Source organism: Peromyscus leucopus, chromosome 8a (genome assembly GCF_004664715.2).
Source record: "Peromyscus leucopus breed LL Stock chromosome 8a, UCI_PerLeu_2.1, whole genome shotgun sequence".
NCBI lineage: Eukaryota > Metazoa > Chordata > Mammalia > Rodentia > Cricetidae > Peromyscus > Peromyscus leucopus.
The window spans coordinates 49,619,686-49,642,781 of record NC_051085.1 but is presented as its reverse complement, the minus strand read 5'-3'; the positions used below and the strand labels follow the sequence as shown (position 1 = coordinate 49,642,781).

The following is a 23,096-nucleotide window of genomic DNA, read 5'->3' as shown; positions in this document are numbered from 1 at the left end:
ACCACGGATAAAGTGGTATATTGTCCTCTACAACCTGAGATGCCACCTTCACTCTGGCTCCCATGAAAGTGCTCCTGTTGCTCACAGCAGCCATTTCTGCCTCTTTTAAACATCGTTGAGCTGATTTAAATCTCATCTATCTGCTGAGATGGCTTAAGTGACTTACCAGCTGTCAAACGAGGGGTGGGGGGATTGTTGGCTAACTGAGACAGGGTCTCACAATGGATCCTAAGCTGGCTTCCAACTCGAGATCCTCACATGTCAACTCTGAGTGTTGGAATGACAATAGCAAGCAGGCGCCACCATGCCAAATCATTCTAATCAGTTTTAGATTTACTTATTATTTTATCAGTGTTTTGCCTGCATGTGTGTCTGTGCATATGCATATCTGATGCCCTCAAAGGTCAGAAGAGGGGGTCAGATCCCCCGGGACTGTGTTACAGATGGTTGTCAGCCACCTCGAGGGTGCTGGGAATCGAACCCTGGTCCTCTGCAAAAGCAGTCAGTACTCTAACTACTAAGCCATCTCTCCCAGTACAATCTTGTCAGTTTATAGCTAAGCCTTCTACTAAATATGACCCCTTTGATGACCCTAAGATACACTGCTTGCAGATACACATTACTGTCTAGTTCAATGTCTCCCATAAGCTGGCATAAAGAAAAAATTATGGGCTTAAGCCGGGCGGTGGTGACGCACACCTTTAATCCCAGCACTCAGGAGGCAGAAGCAGGGAGATCTCTGTGAGTTCAAGGCCAGCCTGGTCTACAGAGTGAGTTCCAGGACAGCCAGGGCTACACAGAGAAGCCCTGTCTCAAAAAACCAAGAACACCAAAAAAAAAAAAAAAAAAAAAAAAAAAAAAGGAGGGGGAGACGGACTATGGGCTTAGGGTCAGAAATACCATGTGGTATCCACGATTTTCAGCTTGCCTTGACCTGTTTTTTCTTCCAAACTCTAATCAAATTGTCTTCAGTAAGCTGACAAGGTGGCTCAGTGGTTAAGGGCACTTACTATAAATATCTGATGACCTAAGTTCAATCCCTAGGAGCTACATGGTAAAAGGAGAGCCGACTCCTGCAAACTATCCCTGACACCCACTTGTGTTCGGTGACACCCATCCTTCCTCCACATAAACTGCCCGGGAGGGAGGGAGGGGGGGGGAGGGGGAGGAGGGAGGGAGGGAGGGAGGGAGGGAGGGAGGGAGTTTGCTTGGTTGTGTTCTGGTTGGAGTTGGCCCATTCCTTCCTCCCGTGTTAGAGAAATGTGATCTCTGGTATTACATCTTGATATTTTACAACTCAAGAAGAAAAAACAAGAGTACCTGTCACTTTCTGAAATCCCTGTGGTCCTTTCTTTTCCTGGCATGATGAGACTGCCATGGATCCATCATGGACAGGACAGACATCTGAGGACAGCTTCCCACAGACCCGGAAGTAGTAGGTGTACTCGCCAGCAGTGATGATGGTGTCATTGAGGGCCAGGGGCCTCAGGTCATACACATTGCCATGCCTGGGGTCTTTCACCTGGCAGTTGTCTCCTTCAAGAACACACAGGAAGCCAAGAGAAAATGCTATCACACATGCACTCCTATTTCCAAGGGGAAAGAATTTCTTCTGTAAATAAATTTCTTACTTACTTTGCATTACTGAGGATTGAACCTAGGACCTAGCCCACCCTATGCAAACATTCTCTCACTGTGCTACATTCTTAGCTCTATTTACTGAGTTGAGATTGTGTCTCATTAAGTTACCTACACTGGCCTCAAACTCACAGCCCAGGGAGGCAGGCCTTGAATTTATGTTCCTCCTACTTCAACCTCCCGTGAAGCTGAGATTATCGGCCTGCACCACCAGACCTGGCAAGTACCAAAGAGTGGACTGCCCTATGCTGCTCTGTCTCTGTATAAGACAGATGACAACTGGAAGGAAGCCTACAGACATTACCAAGACTCAAGACGCCAAACCCACCCTGACTGCTTTACTGGTTTCAAGAGAGACCAAAAACCCAATCCAAGTACAGGAGAAAACCAGTGGTAAAAATTAACCAATGGCTTAGAAAAGAACTCAAGGAGAAGCAGTTATCCACCCACCAGCACCTCCTGGCCCACCACCGGCACCTCCTGGCCCACTGGGAGCCACCATTACGGGGCTTCCTATCTGAGACGCCACATGTTAGCGTCTACCACACCACACGTTCATAGCAGCCTGGGGCAGGAGCCCGGGGCTCACCTTCCTCTCTGACCACAGGACAGGCCTCCACTGTTCTCCACAAAAACACGTATTCACAGTCTTTCACGAACTGGAACACGGGCGACCCCTGCAACAGAAGCCAACAGTTTGCTTTCTTTTCTACTTACTTAACAAAAATCAAGAGCGAGCCTTGGTTAATAGTCAATCTTTCACTTGCTTAAGCCAAGTACTCAGTATTTATGGAGGAGAAGACTTGAAGATCACGGGGAAATGGAGAGAGAAGAGCTGCCGCACGCACACTCACCGACATCTGGGCACACTCGAATATGATCCTGGTGGAGAAGCGCTGGTCTCCACACCTGTCGCCATTGACGTACAGGATGCTGAGGGATCCGTTCTCAGCAGCTTGAGGACTGATCTGCACCACACCCAAGCTCAAACTTTGCTCCTCTGACAACAAGCAGGACCCCACTGCACTGCCTGAGAGGACAAGAGTGGTTAACTTGAGTAGGGCTGACCCTGGTTCAATCAGGCGCCGGGAATGCGACAGAACGAGGACCCCAGCTCACCATGGCAGCGGGGGATGTACGGGAGAGGAGTGCAGACACTCAGGTAGAAATTTCTCTTCTTCCCGTCCAACGAGGTGTCCACGGCGGTCCACGGCTTCCTGACCGTGCTCAAGGCACTCAGGTCATACTCGTTCCCAGCTGGGTCTGGAATAGAAGGAAACACCATGGAAAACCTGTTTCCTGTTTGTTCTGGTACCACTTTCCCCACCACGTAAAGACTGCCAGGATGCAGATGGAGCGCCTTTCAAGACATAAGGAAATGCACAGGAAGCCTGCCCTACAGAAACATACCATTGTCCCTGCTGGAAAAGCCATCACAGGGCAGTGCAGAGACTGAGGGGTCAGGGGACATAGCCAGGTCAGGGCACAACTAAGGAACTCCTTGGGTATTGGGTCTTTTTTTCTTCCTTGTATGAATCTCTGACATACACATCTGTATTTGATTTTCTTTTGTACTTGAGTTTTCTTCTCAATTCCTATGAGCACCTGACCCCCAAACCATAATTTAAACCTTAACTGTATGGGGGAGGGGAGTCTCTTCAAGAGAAGCATTTACAACACTAAGCAACACTTAAAAACACGCAACAATGGCCATATTACCTATGAAGCAAAGCATACAGGCCCCATTGACAAACGGTTACCTTGCATTCAAGCATGTAGACACTCACAGACAAATAAATATCGACACACACCCTCTCACTCAGACCCAGCCTGCTAACTCCTAGGCCTCACCAGTCACTTGGCAATCTACTCGAGAAGGAACACAAGCCAATGCAGTTTCAAACTCAAAGTAAGTGTTCCGGATCCCTCGTGTGGAGTCGATATCCTGGTGCAGAAATTTGGCGGTTCCTGGGTAAATGTCATCGTTGCAAATGAAGCGGATGATGAACGCTGTGCCTGTGGGAGAAGAAGAAAGGCACTGTTCAGCAGGCATCTCCGACTCGGGACAGCAAGGGCCGCAAGAGGCTTCACAGCCATCCCAGGACCACACAGCAGGGCAGCTAGCTGCCGAGGGGCCTGATCAGGGATCAGAAAGCATTCCATCTCTCATCAGCATTGTCAGTCCATCAGGAGACAGGGTAACTTTTATTTCCTCATTTTTTTTCTTAGCAAATCCTATACACCTAACCTACTGCTCCCCCTGCAAGGCTAAAAGGAAAAGAAGGTGCGCCCTGAGTGAGCACAGAGACCAGGGCTGGGGTAGGGAGACTGCACAGCAGACCTTCATTTTGCAAAATCATACAGGACAACAAGACCAGATAGGTAAAGCGAGGAGACCATCACCCACCACTGTGAGTGTGCTGGCTTCTACTCCGGGCACAACACGGAGCCACAGGAATACTCTAGCTGGGAAGGAACTCCTCTACTCAAACATTTTAAACACATCACGGCTGCACTGAATGCAGACTATTATGTGAGGCCCACAGAGGGAAAACCAAGGCAGCCGCTGTGGCAAGGTGGGTGGGGCGCTCACCCCAGCATTCCACAGCTCTGTGCTCAGAGCAATCAGTGCTCAGTTCCCACAAAATTGGCTTCAGTGTCTGGGAGCAGCTCCACCTCTGCTTTCCGTGGTTAAAGAGTAAGAAGAAAACTAAGGAAGAAGCACAAGCAAGCGGACTGAACCCACAGCATTAGCCCAGGCCTAGAGTCTCTCTCACAGCAGTCCTTAGATGTCCCCCAATGTTAATACAGCTGGGTCAGGAATAGTTTGGAAATTCAAGCCTGGAGAGAATATGATAGGAAAATGACTACCCAATATTATTTTAAACCAGTGGTCTGCAATCAGAGAGCGAAGTAGCTACAAAATGAGCCACACCGTGGCCTTGTGGCCACTGAGGCAAAACAGATGCCCACATCCTAACAGCCTTCAGAGACTGCCCACTCCAGAGAAGAGCCATGATCCCTCCAAGCTGAGCTTCCCTCCCAGAAAACTAGCCCCTTCCTCTCAGTAAAAGGACTGCGAGATCCCTTCTTGCAAGGCACACTGAAGAGTGCTCGCTGGATGATCATGTGCTCACACGGCCCTTCAAAACACCCATGTGGAAGACACTGAAGGCTGGCCTGGTCACCGCGCCCCCCAAGGCAGCAGACACATCCTCACACTTTGTCTAATTCTCTTCCCTTCCAACTCCAGCCCATCGGTCCACGCCATCCACAGCCCACCTCCTCCTCTGGTAGAACCCCTTCCAGAACAGGAGCTCTCAACCCTGCAATTACTCTCCAAGTTTATTCGAAACATTTTCAATTAGTTTTAAATTTATTTTTATTTCTGACTGCCACACAGTAACCTCGCATTCACTGGATACGCAGTCACATTTCAATCCAAGTATATGACAGGCAGTCATTAGATCAGAGCAACTGGAGTACTTCATCATCTCCTCAACCAATTCCTCTCTGTTAGAAACACCAACATCCCTCTCCACTAGCTACTTAGAAATACAATGGTGCTGTCAACTTAACTATCCCTCTGTGCTGTACAGAACATCATTCCTCCTCACCAACACACTCCTACACCCGCTAACCAAACCCGGCCCACACCTCCCTACCCAGACTCTGCTAACTCCACTCCTCTTCAGGTGTAACTCTACACTGCTTCAAGATGGAGCGTTGAGTTTACCACAGCTCCCACACGCAGGTATGAACAGCAGCACTTGTCTGGGTCTAACTTACTTCACAAGATTTCTAGTGCCATGCAAACTGCTTCAAATGAGAGATTTTCACTCATTTTTAGTAACAGCCACTGTGCACACATTATATATTTATGTATATACACCCATCTTTCGAGGAAAACCTAACTTGATTCCATACATGGGCTGTTATGAAGAGGCTGCAATAAATGCAGTACTGCCATATGATGCCTGGGTTCAATACCCCTGGATATATGCACCACAGTGGGACTGCTAGATAATGCAGACACTGCTTCTGCATAACTGTCTGTCTTGATTTTTGGACTTGAGTGTTTATTATTTGTGTGTGACTGTGTGGCTGTGTACTCATCAATACCAACAGTTTTCTGAGCGAGCTGAAGGTTTTCCCTATGTAAAATCACCCACTGCAAATGTGACCTCACATCTGACACCTGGAACTGAGTGCCCATACTGAGTAGTGTTCACCGAACATTCTGTCTTATTCCTGATTTTACAGCCAACTATTTCAGCTTTTCCATTCCCCACCATAAACATACATATAGCATCTTAACCACGTTGGTACACTTCCCCTGCCGGGGCTCCACAGACCTTGCACTTAACTAACAAAATATGGTGACCATTAAGTACTAACAAGCGTAACGTGTGCAGACTGTTAAACAAGAAACCAGACTGCCATGATTGTCACCCATTGCTTCTTTAGTACCTGAAGAAATGCAATTGAACACCCCACCTCTGAAGAACTGGTGTGCAAGATAAAAAGAAGAGATGGGCAATGTGTGCGTGTGCAAGTGCCCCCAAAGGAGGAAGCTGGTAAGCACTCTATGAGAGAGAATGCCAACAGAGGATTCAGGCACAGCCTTGTAGGACATGAATCTGTTCATGACAAAGCCACAGGCCTCACAGCTCACCTTTGTCTGAGGAACCAGCCCCTTTGTAGGTCAGGGTGAGGAATCCCTCAGTAGACAACTGGAGGCTCTTCTCCATTCCAACTAGCCTTTCTGGTTTCAAGTTCTTCAATTCTTCCGTCTTGGTTCCTGCCTCACAGCCAAAGGCTGGCTTTCCTGCCATCATCCCGCAGGCAGGCATTGCACCACAGATATTGAACTGGAAGCCAGACAGGGAAAAAAAAAATCACCCACTTAGAGTCCAAGACTTACCACACACAAGAACCCTAGAACCCAAAGTACCACTGGGCTACATGTCTGGTTATCACAAAGTTAATCAACTTTGGGGCAGCTAGGTCCTACACTAAGAAAGGCAATAAAACCCAAGTCCAAATAGCAATACCTATGCAAATTTAAAGTTCAGTGCATGGTGTTCTGTGGTCTTATTTATACAGCACTCTATCTGTAAATGTAAACACTGCAAGTAATTATGAACCATATACTAGAGAGTGACACAAACCACTTCACAGTGTCTTTAATCACGTGGGGAAAGTGTATACAGCTGAGTCATAACTGAAAACAAAGTGGCGCCCTGATTTTTTAAAGATGCTGATTCTATTTAAGAAGCAGCTATGTAGTTATGCAAAGAAAGCAGCTCTGGAAAAGAGGCCACCAAATGTGCAGGGCAGCTGAACCCAGCAGGCTGGGGGACAGGGTTGGACAGTAAGGGGCAGGAGTCTGCAGCCCTGGCTGGGATGCCGAGTAACTGGCGGTGGGCGGTGGCGGCCCAGCAGACAGGCGCTCTTCCAGGCAGCTCACTTCTACTTGTTACCCACTGGCCTGCGACCTGCGACCAAGAGCCACGACGAGACACGTACATGCTCCTAACAGCGTAGTTCACGCAGATGTTTTAGGAGCTTTCTCCCTGCATCAGTTTAAATGCTATCCCTGGGCAGACTTTCTATCTTACGGCTCTGGGCACGCTCAGAAACAATCCGTAAGGGAAGAGTCTAGAACACAGCCCTCCAGGTAGCCTCCCTTTTACAGTCTAATCACATCTCTTCTTGACCAGTGCCTCTCAAACTTCAGTGGGCACCAAAATCATCTGATGGGCTTCCTGAAGCCGACTCCGAGGCCACCACAGAACTGAGTCAGGAGGCCTACAACAGGCCAGGAAGCTAAGCTTTAACCAGGTCCTAATTAATTGTCACTCTGCTGCTGTTCCTGGAAACAAACTTCTGGACACACAGCAGCAAGTGAGGATGGGTAACTGTTCCCATCTAACTGTATCAGGACCATGGTGAAGATGCCACTTCACTGCCCACCCCCAACCTGGACAAGCACTAAGCATGCCTGATCCCGAAACCCCAGCTGAGGTGCCTTGAGGACATTGAGTCCTATTTAAAGCAAGCTACAGGTTGACTGTATCACTCTTACCAAAAAAGTCTTTCCGATGGCAGAGACCACGTATCCGTCAGAGTTGTTGAGTGGGTTAAGATTAAATACAAACCCCGTGTTGGGGTCCCGGATAGAGCAAGCCTATTAGAAACAAGAAAGAGAGAGAAAGACATTCAAACCAGTTCTACAGGAGCAGAAGAAACGCGCAGGCTCCAGAAACCCACAGCTACACTTGGCGAGCTGTACTTGCCACTCATTCAAATCTCTACAGGAGCAACAGTGTGTTCGTGTACTGTACCAATGTGGGGGGTGTGTGCAGAAGAATGGGACTCACCGCACGAATGCTAAGCTACTAATTTACCCAAATGAGACCACTGTTAATCCTACGGTAGGTGAAGGTATAGCGACCTAGATATTCAAAAAATAAATAAAACTTAAGAATTCTCTCTCATTGCAATGAAAACACCTATGGGATATGATTGGGTCAACCCATGGACAATTTCCTCCCTTCTTCTAAGTGTACCCTCAGGCTCCAGTGTCCATAAAGTACAGGCTAACGGTCAGAGCCCTGACCATGGACAGGGTGCGTGAGATGCCTATTGGCCCTGACCTGAGGTCATCACTGTGGGTATCAGTCCAGGTGTCTGCTGCCAGACTCTGTAGTCCAGTAGAGAAAACAGAAGGATGGGGAGTGAAACATGTCCCACCGTAAAGAATGCACACGCACACACACTACCGTAACAACAACTCACTGCAGTAGCCCAGGAGGGCAGCAAAAAGCTCCGAGAGCAGTGTACTGCTGCACTGCACAGGACAACATGAAGCCAGGAGAAGCAGCCCAGACAAGAGCAGCCAGCAGTGGAAAGATGCTGACAGCAAAGAGAGAGCTAGGGCCGTCAGCAAAGGATAAGTCGTCTACCACAGAGACATCAGCCTGAGGCACTGGGCTACCCACTGCAGGGGAGGGAGGACACAGCAGACACACATGCTTTATTCTGTGGGCGAGGTCCCAGCAGAACACGTGTGCTAACACATGTGCTAACTCTAGGAAGGCGAGGTCCCAGCAGACACATGGGCTTTACTCTGTCAGTGAGATCACATGAAGCACAGGGCTCCATCCCCTGGACAAGGTTATGGACTTCATGGGTTTCACTCTATCAGACACTGAAACGTTCTGAATGGAGAGCCCACTGGGATGCACTGGCACAGGAAAGGGACAAGAGGGTTGTAGTGAGCCAGGCAGTGGTGGTGGTGCACACCTTTAATCCTAGCACTCAGGAGGCAGAGGCAGTGAGTCCGAAGTCAGACTGATCTACAGAGTGAGTTCCAGGCCAGCCAGGGCTGTGACACAGAGAAACCTTGTCTTGGACAACCCCCCAAAGGAGAGGGTTGTAGGGAGCAAAGAGTAAAGCTGGAGGTTCTGGAGATCTAGGTGCCAAGGGTAGGGAGGAGGCAGAGGGTGGTGACGTGTGAATCAGAAAGCAGCGTAGGAGGCAACGCAAAGCCAGCCTCAGCAGGAGCAAGGTGACAACCCACATACCTGGTCTGCATCTGTGATCGTCTGGATAGGGCAAGCAGCCTCTGTGTTCCACAGGAAACTGATCACACATTCCCAGCTGTATGTGAATATGGGGTGGGTGTTCTGAAAGGTCACAGGACAGAGAGAAATCAGCAGGACATCCCCACAGCAGCCGAGCACCAGGGCAACAGGCTAGAACAACGCACTGACTGTCTGCAGTGGGTGGGCACCTAATGTGCACTTCCTCCCTGCGGCACAGCGTTCTCACTATCCCGTAGGAGAGAGCGGTCATCTCACACGCCTGGGCCTTAGCACATCTGAGCTCTCCCAGCAGTAAATGGGAAAACTGGGGTCCAGACAGCTTGAATCCAGGCTTGTATACCCAGAGTCGAAGCAACCAGAAAGCTACTGTGCACAGTTGTAGACAGCAGCTGTATTTAGGCTCGTGCGTCAGGGAAAGGGCTGAGAAGCAACAGGAAGGGCCACAAGGAGAGCTTCTAGGTGGGGCACACACTGTGTTTGTGACTCGGGTCCTGATTACACATATGCGCTAATCTGTGGCTATCACTGGCTTCTAATTTGTGGGTTTCAGTGAGAAATACTGGCTTCTAATTTGTGGGTTCCAGTGAGAAATCTCCTCCACGAGCCGAGCCGAGAGCCGTGTCCCCTTCCTAGAGTGCCACCTCCGTCGCAGGCGGCAACGGCTCACTGTTAGTGGGACAGCACACCGGAGACTACCTGGAGAACTCCACTGGTATTCTGTAACTGATCGCAGCCCACAGCCCACATACCAACACTCTCTACCTGTGGGCCCCACCCCCACTCTCCTCATCAGCCCTAAGAGCAAAGCAGAAGTAGCCTGGTTCCCCACGGTTAAGAAAGTTCCAGGCTTTAGCCTGTGGTACACGCTGTGAACCTGACCTTCTCTTATTTCCTTCACTCGTCTTGCCGGGGCCCATACTGTACACCAGGCCCACAGGCATGACCAGCCCAGCCACTGTGGGAAAGTACTTGGAAAACTAAGAAGGATCTGAAAGAATTTTCTGGAACTAAATGGCATTATCTAAATGACAGCAAAAAAAGAAAATGAGTAGTGGATGATAGGATTCCCACACATCCGGAGCAAGGGCTGCCAAGAGCAGCTGCAGATGAAACCCGCAGCTGTCCACCGAAGTGATCAGGCTCATTAGATCAAGGGGGTGTGTCTGCAGCCCACGGATCGACACTGTCCTGAGGGACCACAGGCCCAGGCTCAGCCAGCCAGTCGTTTCATACAACAAAGGAGGACAAACTTCCCGTCTGTGGGATACCTGGACACCAGGCCTCACATCCACTGGACTGGGCTCCAGCAGAAAACAGGAACATCCAATTCCTGTCAGCAAGTCAAACTCAAGACTCATAGCGAGTTTCAGGACAGCCTGCGACCCTGACAACCCCCCTCCCCCCCCCAAAAAAAGAACAGGGAAGGGAGGGAGAGAGGGAGGGAGAGAAGAAGGGAGGGAGGGAGGAAGGAAGGAAGGAAGGGAGGGAGGGAGGGGAGGAGGGAAGAAAACTAGCAATAAGAAGTTTTGGAAATAAAACTTCTAGATGTAAGACAGGCCGCACCTTTAACCCCAGCACTCAAGAGGCAGAGCTGCAGGAGTTCAAGGCCAGGCTGACCAGCCAGAGCCACACAGTTGAGACTCAAGTCTCAAACAAACAAAGACTGACCAAAAAAAGTTCTAAACACTTGATGACAAGTGAACAACACTAATGATGGACAAAATGTTCTTGGTAACTCAAAAATGCCTAAAATGACGAATTTTATGCCTTAATATTTTTATGCAAAATTGTTTTACAAGTATAAAATTGCGCACACTGGCCCCGGTGTTTTTCTGCAGGTCTTACCACACCCCTGCACAGCACTCACCACGATTCCCCGGCCGCAGACAAGATGGATCCTGGAGCTATAGGTGGTTAGCTGGCCATCGCTGGTGGTGCAGGCAGAGCCGTTCACATATTCTAAGACGAGGCTGCCACTCTCCTCCACCACAGGGCCGCTCTTTGCAACTCCCAAGTTACTGATGGATACAGTCTCAGCCAAGGAGCCCTGCAATAGAGTGTGCCTTAGGCTTCTCCTGGAAACAGCTGGCTTTATTCCTCAGGAAATCAACTTGCTACTCACAGTAATTAGAGCCTATGAAGTCACCACTAACAACTGTGTCAGCGGGCAAACGAAACTGAGGAAGACCTGAGCAGGAGGGGCCGCTCTACTCTGAGGCTGCTGCTCGGGTAAAGAACACACACCCATGCAGATAGAGCCTCAAATGCCTCTGAAGTGCCAGAGCACATCACTAGCGTGTGCTAACAAAAGCAAACCCTCACACTGTTTCTGCAGATGTCAACTTCTGGAGTCCATGTACAACTCTCATAGCCCACCACCTATGAGGACCACAAGGAAATGTGTAAAAGTCCCACCAGTGAGGGCAATCAACCACAGATGCAGTATTCAACAGTCAGAGTGACATTACCCATGCATCTGTTCACTCCCAGGCAACTCTTTCAAATCCATTTTTTACACAAGTAATCCTGGAGACCCTTGGGTGCTGAGGCTATGGATGTCTACAGAATGACTCGGGCACCTGCATTCAGGCCAGACATAACCACCAAGAGCTTCCTCTGCCATGTACTGGGTCAAAGGTGACCAGTGGACAATTTAAGACTGAACAAAGACTCAAAGCCTGTGCAGGAGGCTCATTTTCTGCGACCACTCTCCTCAGAGGCTTCAGCTGCGCAGCAAGGACTGCCCTCATCAAGAGCCACAGAACAACTGTCTCCATACATTAAACCTCAGAATCAAGAGAGAAAACATTTGCTCAGCAAGCGCAAGACCCTGGGTTCGGTCTTCAGCTCCAAGGGAAAAAGAGAGAGAGACTGTGAGAACGTCAGACACACCTCATTCTTTTCATATTTCATCTGGCAAACAGATGCGTATCGATCACAGCCCGGCACAGGATTCAGAGGCCGACACACGTTGATGTAGTATTTCCTCCGTGTGGTATAGTCCCGGGAGTTTTCCATGGCGTACCAGTTTCCTCCACGGCCTCCTTCAAATTTCACTAGACTACAAAGTGTCAACACAAAGGTATGCTTTTAAAAATCGGAACTAGCTGAGGCTGGGCTGTTAATGCTTCGTCATTAGAGAATTAAAGACATTCTCAACAGAGACACACTTGAATCAAGCTATGGACGGTGACTGACCCACAGGACATGTCATAACATTGACATTCTGAAGCCCGCCCTGCACGCACAGGACCCTTCACGGAGCTACTGTTTTAAACATGAAGCTGCACACTGAACCTTTGCTATGACAAAGATCAATTGCTGTCACAAAGGTGCCGAGGTCAGACCACACCCGTCTCCTTTCTGCTCTGTCTCTCCTGGTCCTGCACCCTGAGGTCAACACAGTACCTATCACCATCAGCTCAACCACGTGCTGCTCACCGGTGACCACACCTGAGGAAGGGCCGAGGCCAGCTGCTGGCTCTGCTCACCTGGAGAGGTCGTACTGCTCCATCATGGAGGAGTCTGTCACCATGCACTCCAGGGGTTCTTCTGGGCAAGCGTAACTGGTGTACCACCGGAAGTTGTAGTGGAGTTGTCCTCTTCCTAATCCCAGAACAGGAAAGAAACATGAAAGGACAGCACGGACGTCTCCATCTGGAACATCTCAAAGACCACACAGGGAACCCTGGTGCCCAGCTGAACGCTAAGGTGAGTGACACAACCCTCACTGGAGACACGGCTCGGCGGCGCAGGGCAGCTCTTTGCTCCTTCCTTGCTCTCTGGTGCTTCCTGGCTGTGAAGTAAATGGCTGTGCCCCACCTCTCTCTCGCTGTCAGGGCCACAGCAATGAGTCAACCAACCGTGGACGGAAACTGGGTGGCAAAATAACCCTCTCCTAAACAAAACACCTCATGTGTTTGCACTAGTAACAGAAAGCTGAGAATGGAGAAATAAAAGGAGATAGTATGCAAACAGCTCTTTAAAAAAAAAAAAAGATTTTAAGTAGAAGCTACATGAAAGAAAGTTCGCTTTCTCCATCTCCTTTCACGGAGCTAAGAAGACGGCCTTGTCAAACTATAACAGGGTCTGGCCGTGGGTAAGGGGATAGGAGGGTAATTTTTTAAGCCTCTGCGTGTTTTCTAACAGAACAAACGGGGCTGGGGCTAGTGTTAAGATACATGGGCCTGTGAATAGGCAGCTTAACCAGTGACGAAACACCACCTGGGCACCCTGACACTGCAAAAGGACTAATGACTTGACGCTTTGGCCAGAAGACCAGACGAGCAGTAATAGCTCAGTTTCTGCTGACCCAGGTCTGCCCAGGCAAAGGACCCAAGACCTTTCCCACCTGATATTCTGGGAAGCCCACTCCAGCGTCTCGGTCACATAGAAAGGTGATGAGCGTGGCTCTCGGTGTGCGCTTTTCATTGTTATAGGGCGTGCCGTCCTTGTAGCTCAGCTTGATCATCCCGTCATAGTAGGAAAGCTTAGCATTACTCAGCCCCAAGCTCCAAGCCTTCTTATCTCTAAAATGAATACAGAAGTGTCACTTGGAAAGTGTCAAGGAGCAGGAGCTCTCCAAGGCTGCGCAAATCGGGGCAAAGGCACGCTCAGGACCAAGATACTGCAATCCCTGGGGATCTCATATGCAGCTCTCTTGACTGTAGAGCGAAAAAGGTAAAACACACACACACACACACGGGGGGGGGGGGGGGGGAAGCCACACACACAGCTCTCTTGACTATACAAGAAAAACAACATACACACATACAGAGCTCTCTTGACTGTAGGCGGATAAAAGCAACACACACACACACACACACACACACACACATACGCATGCACACGCGCGCGTGCACAACTCAATTCATTACAACTAACACTATTCAGTAAGGAGAAATACATACATAAATATGCAAGAACTGCAAAGCTCTAAGTTCACAGAAGACGGCATCAAATAAGCCCAGACCTCTCTCCACCCCCTCGGGTAAGGCTTGCCCCTTCTCTGGGAAGTTCAGATTTTTCTGATGAGGTCTCCTTCTCAGTATTTAAATGCTTGTCAAGCAGTAATATTCATGGGAAACCTAGCTATTCCTTAATCAAACACTCACTAACACAAAATACCAGAGAACAAAGCCAGAGCGAGAGATCACTTGCCTTTTTGCTACCTGGCAGGCCCCTGAGTTTGGCTGACAGGGCTGCACAGATACAGGGCCACAAACATTTATGTAGAAGTCATACTTCTCTGTCCCAACTTTATAAGCACCATTCTTCTTTGTGAGGGGCGTCAAATCAAATGAAAACCCTAAAACAAGCCAAGGGATGCACATCAGGTCAGTCAGCACACCGGAGACAGGTGACGACAGAGCGAGAAGACACTGGAGAAGAAGAAGGGACACCCCCCCCCAGCCTGCATTCCTGCAGCAACTGCATCTACCCCCTCGGACACTGGCCTCACCGCCGCCCTTTTCACTGAGCTGCAACCTCATTCAAACCTGGAACTCCAGGGCTCACAAACAGCACAGCCAAGCTAGATGACCAGACTACGAAGGCCTTCTTGTAAGGTCCTCTAACAAGGGAGTCTGGCCTAGGACTCATACAAGTCTTTCAAATGTTATGTGTGGATCCCCTTTGGCTCAAGTAAATCCAGCCCAGCCACAAATTCAAGATGGGCTCTGCCACAGCTCAAGCAGACGACAAAAGATGCTTGGAATTCTAATCAAGTGGCATTAACAGAGTTCTAAAGCAGGTTACCTCTAACAGTCATAGAAAGTGTTTAGCTATCTGTGGTCCCAAGTTACACGGGACAACAGAAGCGGCACTGCTGAGGTACACACCTGCCTGGGCATCAAGGACTGTGCAGTTCTCTCCCTCTGTCTTCGACAACACACAGGCAGCAGCTGTGTGCCATTCAAATTCATAGAAGCAACCATCAGGTCCAGTAGTTCTCAACACTGGGGCACTTTCGAGATCACCTGTCAATACAGAAAAGGGAGGCGGGAAGAGATCAACACCAATCTGTTAGTTCTAAGAATTTCCCCTGGGCTAGCTGTTGTAAAAACCCCCGGGAAAGACAAGGTCACAGAATGGTCCTATGGAGCCAGGCATGTGGTTCACTGAGTGGAGCGTTTGTCCGGAGTACACACAACTCTGTGTTCAGTCCCCAGCCCTGCACAGAGCAGGCCTCGTAGCACACACCTATCTATAATGCCAGTACTCAGAAGGTGGAAATATGTCCTAGCAAAATAAAACAAGAAACAAAACAGTCCTAGTATGTGACCTTCTCCCATGGCTGGGAATTTATGCAGAGGAAACTTTACAGGATGGATATAGGGAGGATGTGAAACAGCCCAACTCCCAGCGGTGAAATGCTTTAAAATAGTAAGAATGTGCCACGTCAATCGGAAATCCCTAGAAATTATAAATACAACTGGGAAGCATAGAATACACAAATAAGGGCATTCTGAGAACACTAAAATACATGCACAGATGCAGATCTTAGCAAAGAGGGCAGAAACTTATCAGTTCAGTGAGAGATAAGCACATTTGAGATGGTGAGATACAGGAAACATTTGAAGGCATTTATGACCCTCTGGAGGAAGTTCAGCATTCCACACCCTTATCCTCTCTCAGACCTAAAGAACAGGATGTCATGCAGAGACTCACGACTCCTCTGGAAAATTTCAACACAATTCCCTGAGGAGAACATATGGTTTCTCCATTTCTAGGCTGAAATCTGATCGACTTGATTCCCATCAGCAGAGACCAGAACCGGGGGTGCTCAGCACTGCCCCCCCTTCCCTCCCACCCCACTGCAGAGATGATGGAGAATGTGCGCAGGCCTCTTCTTCTGTGACAGTACCTGGTTTGCACACGAGTGTGATGTTAGTTGTTATTTTCTTATTATTACCACAGTCATCACCATCAGAATAAGAGAGCTGTATGTGTCCTTTCTCTTTTGTAGGAGGAGAGACAAATTTTCCAAGGTTTTTACTTCCATTCTTATCTGGAAGAAAGAGAGAAGAGAACAGAAGATGTGCTGGGAAAGGTATCATCATGCAGACATTAAAAATTATACCAAAACTCAGCCAAATGCCATTAGGTCACCACACTCTCTTCTCAGCCCACCTGACCGACTAGGACAGAAACGGTTTTCTTGAAAGAGAGAAATAAACACAGTCATCTAAGGCTACCTCCTGCCTTAGCAGGGACAGGTGGGGACTGACATGCGGGATCCCCCAAAGGCATCTTATGGTCAGGCTGGTATGTGTACCACTACCATCTGTAAGAAACACTTTTCCACGCTCAAGGCCTCAGCTACCCTGAGACACAGGCTGATGGGGAGCACAGTCAAACCGTAGGCTTTATTCACAACCAAGCAGAAACGCACACATGTGGCATCCACACTGAATTACCGGTCCAGATGCTTTTCAAACATGTTTATGCCTGAGTCCTTAGTAAGACAAGAACAGACTCCACTCACTTTGAGACACATACATCCCTGGTTCTGAATGCCAAGGGTAATCCCCCAAATCCAACAAGCCTCACTAAGCCCTCGCTATGTCCTTCGTACAACAGACTCTTCATACCCTCCTCCTGGCATTTTCAAATTGTGCCTTAACGGACACACACCGAACTTCAATGTCTCTCAGACAAACGCTTCTGTGTGATACACACGATCAACAGTGACAGCAAGAAAGAACTCCAAGACATGTTGCTCAGCCGAAGGCTCCTGTGGATATTTGGCTTCCCCAAGTGTGTGACCAAGGGCTGCTAAAAATTCAAAATTAGTTCTACAAGTACTGGTAATATATTATTCTTCAGGTTACAAAATGAAGACAGATGGTCGAGCATTCTCCAACATGGCTACTCCTGCTTAGCTACACCTCTGCTGACCACGGGACTTCAGGGTGCACTGGTTCTGACACTGAAATTGTAGAATGCTTTATTGTCCTTAGTATTTACATCCAAAGGCAGGAGGCTTAAGCAAGCCATATTCTAAGTCTCTCCCAAGGAAGCAGCTCGAGTCCACACACCCTTAGAAAGAGGGTTCCCCTCTGCCGTGACTCACCCACAGCACACACAGCAGCATCTTCAGGACAGCGCCTGGCCTTGCCCTCCTGCAGCACTCGGTGACAGACGTTGATGAAGAAATACTTCTTTTCTGATTCAGCCTGGCCGCCACCCACGGCTTCCCAATTCTTCTCTGATTCTGCAACCAAACCCAAAGTCCTTTAGTCCTGGGTGACTTTTTCCTTGTGGTCACATCTTGAAACAGAAACTAGGCCAAGGTCAGATGATCCTAGCACTCCCTAGAAAGTCGTGGCGTCCGCCTCACTTTCTCACTGCGTGTGTCAGGGACAGGCCATTCCCAGTGTGCTTTCTGAAGAATGAAACCACAAGCTTCTCCCACACCCTACAGCACAGAATCAAAGACTGAACCACACCACGAGGCCAGTGGCTGTCTGGAGCCTGGTGGAAGGGAACTGACTGGTCACACGCTGAGCTTCCGGTCCCACTAAGAAAGCTACTGCCTCTTCTTATGCACAGGCTGACTGGAGAAGGACAGAAGGTCTGGCTCACAGAAGGTGAGGAAGATTCCACTGACTCCAAAAACCAAGTGAACAGATGCTGATGGGAAACGGGGGGTAGGGGGCGGGCAGTGCTGGGTGTTAAGGACACTAGGCAAAGAAGAGTAGTCATGAGACTGTGCCTACCATCCCATACACTGGCGCTGCAGGATAGATACACAATGCCAGTTTATGGGATGGTAGGAATATTCAGATATTCTTATCTGAAATATCCCCTTGGCAAGTTGGCAGCCAACACTTAGAAGTAGAAGGCCACAACTTGCCAGTGACAACACAATGCTTCTGGAAAGCTAGGTTCCCAAGTCCATAACCTTGAAAGACAGTGTGTGTGCCCAAGTTTCCCCAAAAGCACAGGGCATTGGCTGGAGGGGGTGTGGGCTGCAGTCTCCAGGGTGGGACTTTCTGAAGCAGCATGGAAGACTTCAACTCTCAGCTCACAGCATCCTCTGGTCTATCTGGTTGCAAAATGCTACAAAAACACTCCAGATTCTTCAAAAGCCAGGCTGTGGCACAAAGTCTGCTAAGTGAATTAATGCATCTCTGCATCATCCCTCAAGATCCCAATTTGTCTTGTAACCACACTGATACTTAAAACTTAAAAAAAAAAAAAAAAAAAAAAAAAAGTGTTCCTGAGCCTGACTGCAGGCGTGACGTGACCAGTCACCCATGTTCCTGTCGCCATGACGGACTGCATCCCTTCTTCAACTATAAGCCAATATGGCCTCTTCCCTTGAAAAAACAAAACAAAGACCAACCAGAAAACTTCATGGGGCTATGCGTAGCTCAGAAGTACAACGCATGAGGTGGAGGAAGGGGAGGGGGTGTCGACTAGAGACCTCCTCCCACCACACTCCTGCTTTCTTTAAGATTCTGGAGCCTGGCAATCTCTCTGAAGCCCACATTGTTGGCTTAGCAGGGTTCTATTCCAGAGATGACAACGCTTCCACATTGCAGAAACCCACCCTTTCATTAGCACACATAGATGGGATTCAACCACGGCTTCCTGAGGCTATTTTAACTCCTGTAGAAATTTCCTGTGTTCCTACAGCTTCCAGGACACTTAACGACTGCACCACGAAGATGACTAACTGCTGAAGCATTAGCTGACACAGATCGTTGACTGCGGACCCTGAATTCCTCCAACAGCACTTTTCAAACAGATGGGCCTCCAAAGTCAACGGGATAGGTAGCGACCGCTGGCACTGGTGCAAGTTAATTCTATCTTAGGAGATACAAGGCCCTACAAAGCTACTCTAGAAATCCCCGAGGAGGGCCGGGCATTTCTGGGCATCAGCTCTCATTCCTACCTCATCTATTCTCAGCGGGAGGCCACCCATGAAGGTAGCTGCCAGTCACTAGCCCCGTCCTAGTGCTTTCCACATGACAAATGCTCCACCAGTGTCCAGGATGGACACCCTCACCCTGGCACACGCTCTGGTGCACAGTGCCACCCACGCTGGACAACCCTCCCAGATCTAGGGACCAGGAACACGCTGACCCCTTTTCAGTGAAGGCAAAGAGGCAGTCAAACAAAAGGGCAGAAGCACTGGGTGTAGACATTATGGAGACCAGCTCCACCAGCCTCCTCCGTCCCTGTGTTAAACGCAATCCCCGCCTCAAAAGGCTGCGAGCGTGAACTAACTGTCTCTGACCCAGAGCCCGAGGCCTGGCACAGGCGGTCCCTGGAGTTCTAAATGAACCGGGAGGTGAACCAAGACAACACAACTAGAAAGGGGGCTCAGAGGCAGTCGTCCACCTCTTCACTCAGTGCTCCTCACTGTTTGTGCTACTGCTAGAAGGGAAAGGGGGCCGTGACTCAGCTGGCAATTGAAAGGGTTTCCCCAAACCACTGGGTCAACGATCCTGTGGTTCCCCAAAAAGGAAAGCAATACCTGAGTGCCGAGCCAACACAGACAGGTCGTAACGGTTTTTGCCATCCCTGGCCCCGCAGAGGAGATCCTCCTTCTCTTTGACACAGGCATATTTGGTGTCCCACATGAAGAAGTAGGTGCAGTCCACTTCACCTGTGAACACAGGCTCTCCTCTCCCGTCGTTACCTACACATGCAATGCCACAGGAAAGCATACAACTCAGTGAGGGGCCCCAAACGCAGGAACTTTGAAGAGCCAGGGAAGAAGCAGAAATCAGGTTGAATGGCAGCTGTCTAGCTGGTTGTCCAGGGATTAGAATGACTTCATTAAAGCTGGCAGGCCACATCGCCCACAGGCTTTGCGGAAAGCTGCTCACAGTATCTCAGCGAAGAGATGGAAAGAGAACTTTGTGGGTAACATGTACAAAGAAAAGAGGACAGAGACCAGAGCCCCAGTTCCAAGAGTACAGACTAATGACGAGCAAGACCTGAGGTTCCCCAACACCCGCACCATGGAGGCAAATGGAGGCAAGGCACAGACACCCTGTGCAGTTACTTCAGCTAAAGCATGGCAGCATCTCACATTACCCCACAAGTTCAAGGCACCTCCCATGCTGTCGGCACCCACACTTGCAACCTGTCAGGACACGTGTCTGTAAGGTCCCACTAGAGTCAACACCACCCCGTCCTCCACCCACAGAAGCCCCATCCATCCATTGCCCAGAACAGCATATCTCTACTCTTCAGAGGCCACTTCTTCTGAGCCTAGGATTGGGCAAAGCACTGCCCCTCCCTCTAGAAACCCTATCCCTTGGCCTTTCCCAGCTGGTGGGCCACTGGCACAAAGCTGCCCTTTTTTCTACCTTTAGTTTCATAATCCCAGCTAGCGGCAACTCCCACGTGTCTGCCTGCATCCCTGAGGTGTGGTATCTGGGCAGTTTTATGTTCTGAAAAGGCCTCTGGCAATGAATTCCAATCTTAACTCATTCAACCTTAGCTCTACATGGTCAGAGCCTTCAGTCACCCAGGACTCCTCCATCCTCCTAGGTCCTCTGCTGACTCATCACTCCACCTTCCCAGCATCCACAGTGAGGGCAGCCTGAGCTTTAAGATCTCTCAGCTCAGCTGCAGTAAAGGCCTGAGCAGAACTACAGGAGCACCCGACAATGTAATTGAAGCCAGAGGAGAGACCAGAGGAGCTGGCACCGGCCTGGTGTCTGCTGGCTGAGGACACAGAAGTAACAGCAGGCTTCGCGCCCAGGGATCAGGGACAGAACAGGATCCAGAACTAGGAGAAAGTTGCCTGAGGCCCATCCGGTTAAGGACGGAGAGCAGAAGGAGAAGAGATGCAGGTGTGGGGGGGGGCACCTAACAACTACTCTATTTCTCTTCCTCAGCCACAGGCACATCACACAGCCCTACTGAGATTCCCCGTGACTTCACCCTATATGAGATGGAGTCAGCCTCTCTGCGACACATGAACTTTAGCAGCCTTTTCAGGCTCCTATTTAGCCTGTCTAGGCAAGCAGCCACAGGCCCGATCACAGATCCCGAGTCCATGCCTTTGAGGACCCCCACATCCTGGGCTCTGCAGCCATTCGGGCACCAGGCTCACTGTCCCCATCCTGCAACCTCTCCTCTGGCTGCTCTCCTACCCCACTGACCTAGATGACCTACAGCCTTCCTGGGTAAGGGCAGATAACAATAGACTTTAACTTTAGTACTTTACCCCACACTCAGCCATAAAAACCCTTATCTCTGTTTTCAGTCTGTTTACTCCCTGAGAACCATCTGTCACCCTCAGGCCCCTGTGGAGAGGGCCCTAGCAAACAGGCATGGAAACATGCAAGCACTGTGAGTGATAAGAAAGAGCCAATCAAAGACTCCAGTGGAAGAAGAGGGCCCCAGTGACCCACAGCCCTCAGGGCCCTTTGCTTGGAAACTAGCAGGTTTATGAGGACTTAACTCCAGGCACAGCGCTTGCTCCCAGATCCTACTATGAATCATGCAGGAACCAGGCCCGATCAAACCACCGGAGACTGACCATAGAAACACACAAAACAAACACCCTCAAGGAGCAGCCCTGAGAGCTTGGGCCAGTCGCACACAGATGAGAATGGAAACCAGGCCCAGTTTCAGGAAGAGAGCCCAAGTACGGAAGCAGGTCAGCCAGGGGTGCCTGGGGCACGGCCAGAGGTGCTTGAACAAGACAGACCTCTAAAAACAGAACCTTATCTCTCTACCGGTGCTAGGAATGTCTGAAATCAGGATATGATGAGCACACAAGCCAGTGACTCGGGGAGCCCTCTAGTCACCCAAAGGGAGTCATGCCTTCAGTTGGGACTCATCCAGCAGCACCCCAAAATTCCCAAGTCCAAACTCTACCAGTCTACCACTCTGTAAAAATTCTTATGACGTGGAAGAAGTGGCTCACACTTGAAGCTGCTAAATGAAGCCCCCTCTGCTCTGCTGAACCAACGGGCCTGCTCTGCTGAACGTGCCTACAGCAGAATTCAAGACACAGACTCTCTTCAGCAAGCCCAGCACTGGGCAGATTCCCAAAACAAACACGGAGAGCAGAGGACGATGGAAACAGGATGTATGTATGCATCCTGGAGGGGAGTGGGGGCAGGGAGGACATTCCTGTAACAAGAGAAGCCTGGGGACTGGAGGCCCAGGCCCAAAGGCAGCCAACTCACTCCCCTGTTCAGAATCGACTTCCAAGAAAAGGCACACACGTACACACGCAAGCCCCTTAACACAAAGGGGGGGGGGCGTGCACACTCACTCACCTGCGGTTTTGTTGCACCCAAAGTTGATGACACTCATTCGCTGGAAGCCGGAACTGCACTCATCACCTCCAGAATATATCAAGGTGAGGTCTCCATCTGAGTACCTAGATTTTCGTGAACACACAGTGCTTTACTGAACCAAGAAACCTGAGGTTTCAAAAACTGCTTTGTTAAGCCTTTTGCACACCACTCACAAATCACTACTGACATAAAACAGCAGGCTCTCCAGCCAGCTGGGCAAGCGTCCTGCGGAAATGAGTTCCAAATGTTCGGGCTGTGGGCCTCTTGCTGTAAAGTAGTCAGGGACCAGAGGGAGGGAGGCCACTTTGCTGGCAGCAGAAGACTGCCTTGGCTGTCACTCGGGGACTTTATGCAACATGAATAATGTCCACACGTTAAACAGCCTCGCTAGCAGCTTCCAGAGGCGCCATCTCGACAAGATCTGGTGTAAGACTCAGTTTCAGAAAACTGCCTCTCCGTGCTGCTTTTGGGAAGCCAACTGCCAAGTGAAGGTCCTGAGAATTACATTAAGTGAGCGTTTTAGCTCCTTAAAACTTGTCTATACTGCTAATGGTATTTCAGGTTCTCAAAC

General features: G+C 49.6%; 1 protein-coding gene across 1 annotated transcript in view; it reads right to left on the bottom strand.

The window, feature by feature from the left end:
• The window catches only part of Igf2r (insulin like growth factor 2 receptor), an 89,402-nt gene that overhangs the window by 22,187 nt on the left and 44,119 nt on the right, over nt 1–23,096 (bottom strand). Inside the window, 19 exon segments of the mRNA XM_028866666.2 lie at nt 1,321–1,536; nt 2,228–2,315; nt 2,493–2,668; nt 2,758–2,901; nt 3,490–3,654; nt 6,314–6,509; nt 7,727–7,828; nt 9,228–9,329; nt 11,116–11,295; nt 12,141–12,309; nt 12,740–12,839; nt 12,842–12,854; nt 13,600–13,777; nt 14,409–14,556; nt 15,089–15,226; nt 16,114–16,257; nt 17,323–17,463; nt 19,735–19,899; nt 22,505–22,608. Of these exon segments, the coding sequence (XP_028722499.1) occupies nt 1,321–1,536; nt 2,228–2,315; nt 2,493–2,668; nt 2,758–2,901; nt 3,490–3,654; nt 6,314–6,509; nt 7,727–7,828; nt 9,228–9,329; nt 11,116–11,295; nt 12,141–12,309; nt 12,740–12,839; nt 12,842–12,854; nt 13,600–13,777; nt 14,409–14,556; nt 15,089–15,226; nt 16,114–16,257; nt 17,323–17,463; nt 19,735–19,899; nt 22,505–22,608 (2,669 nt within the window).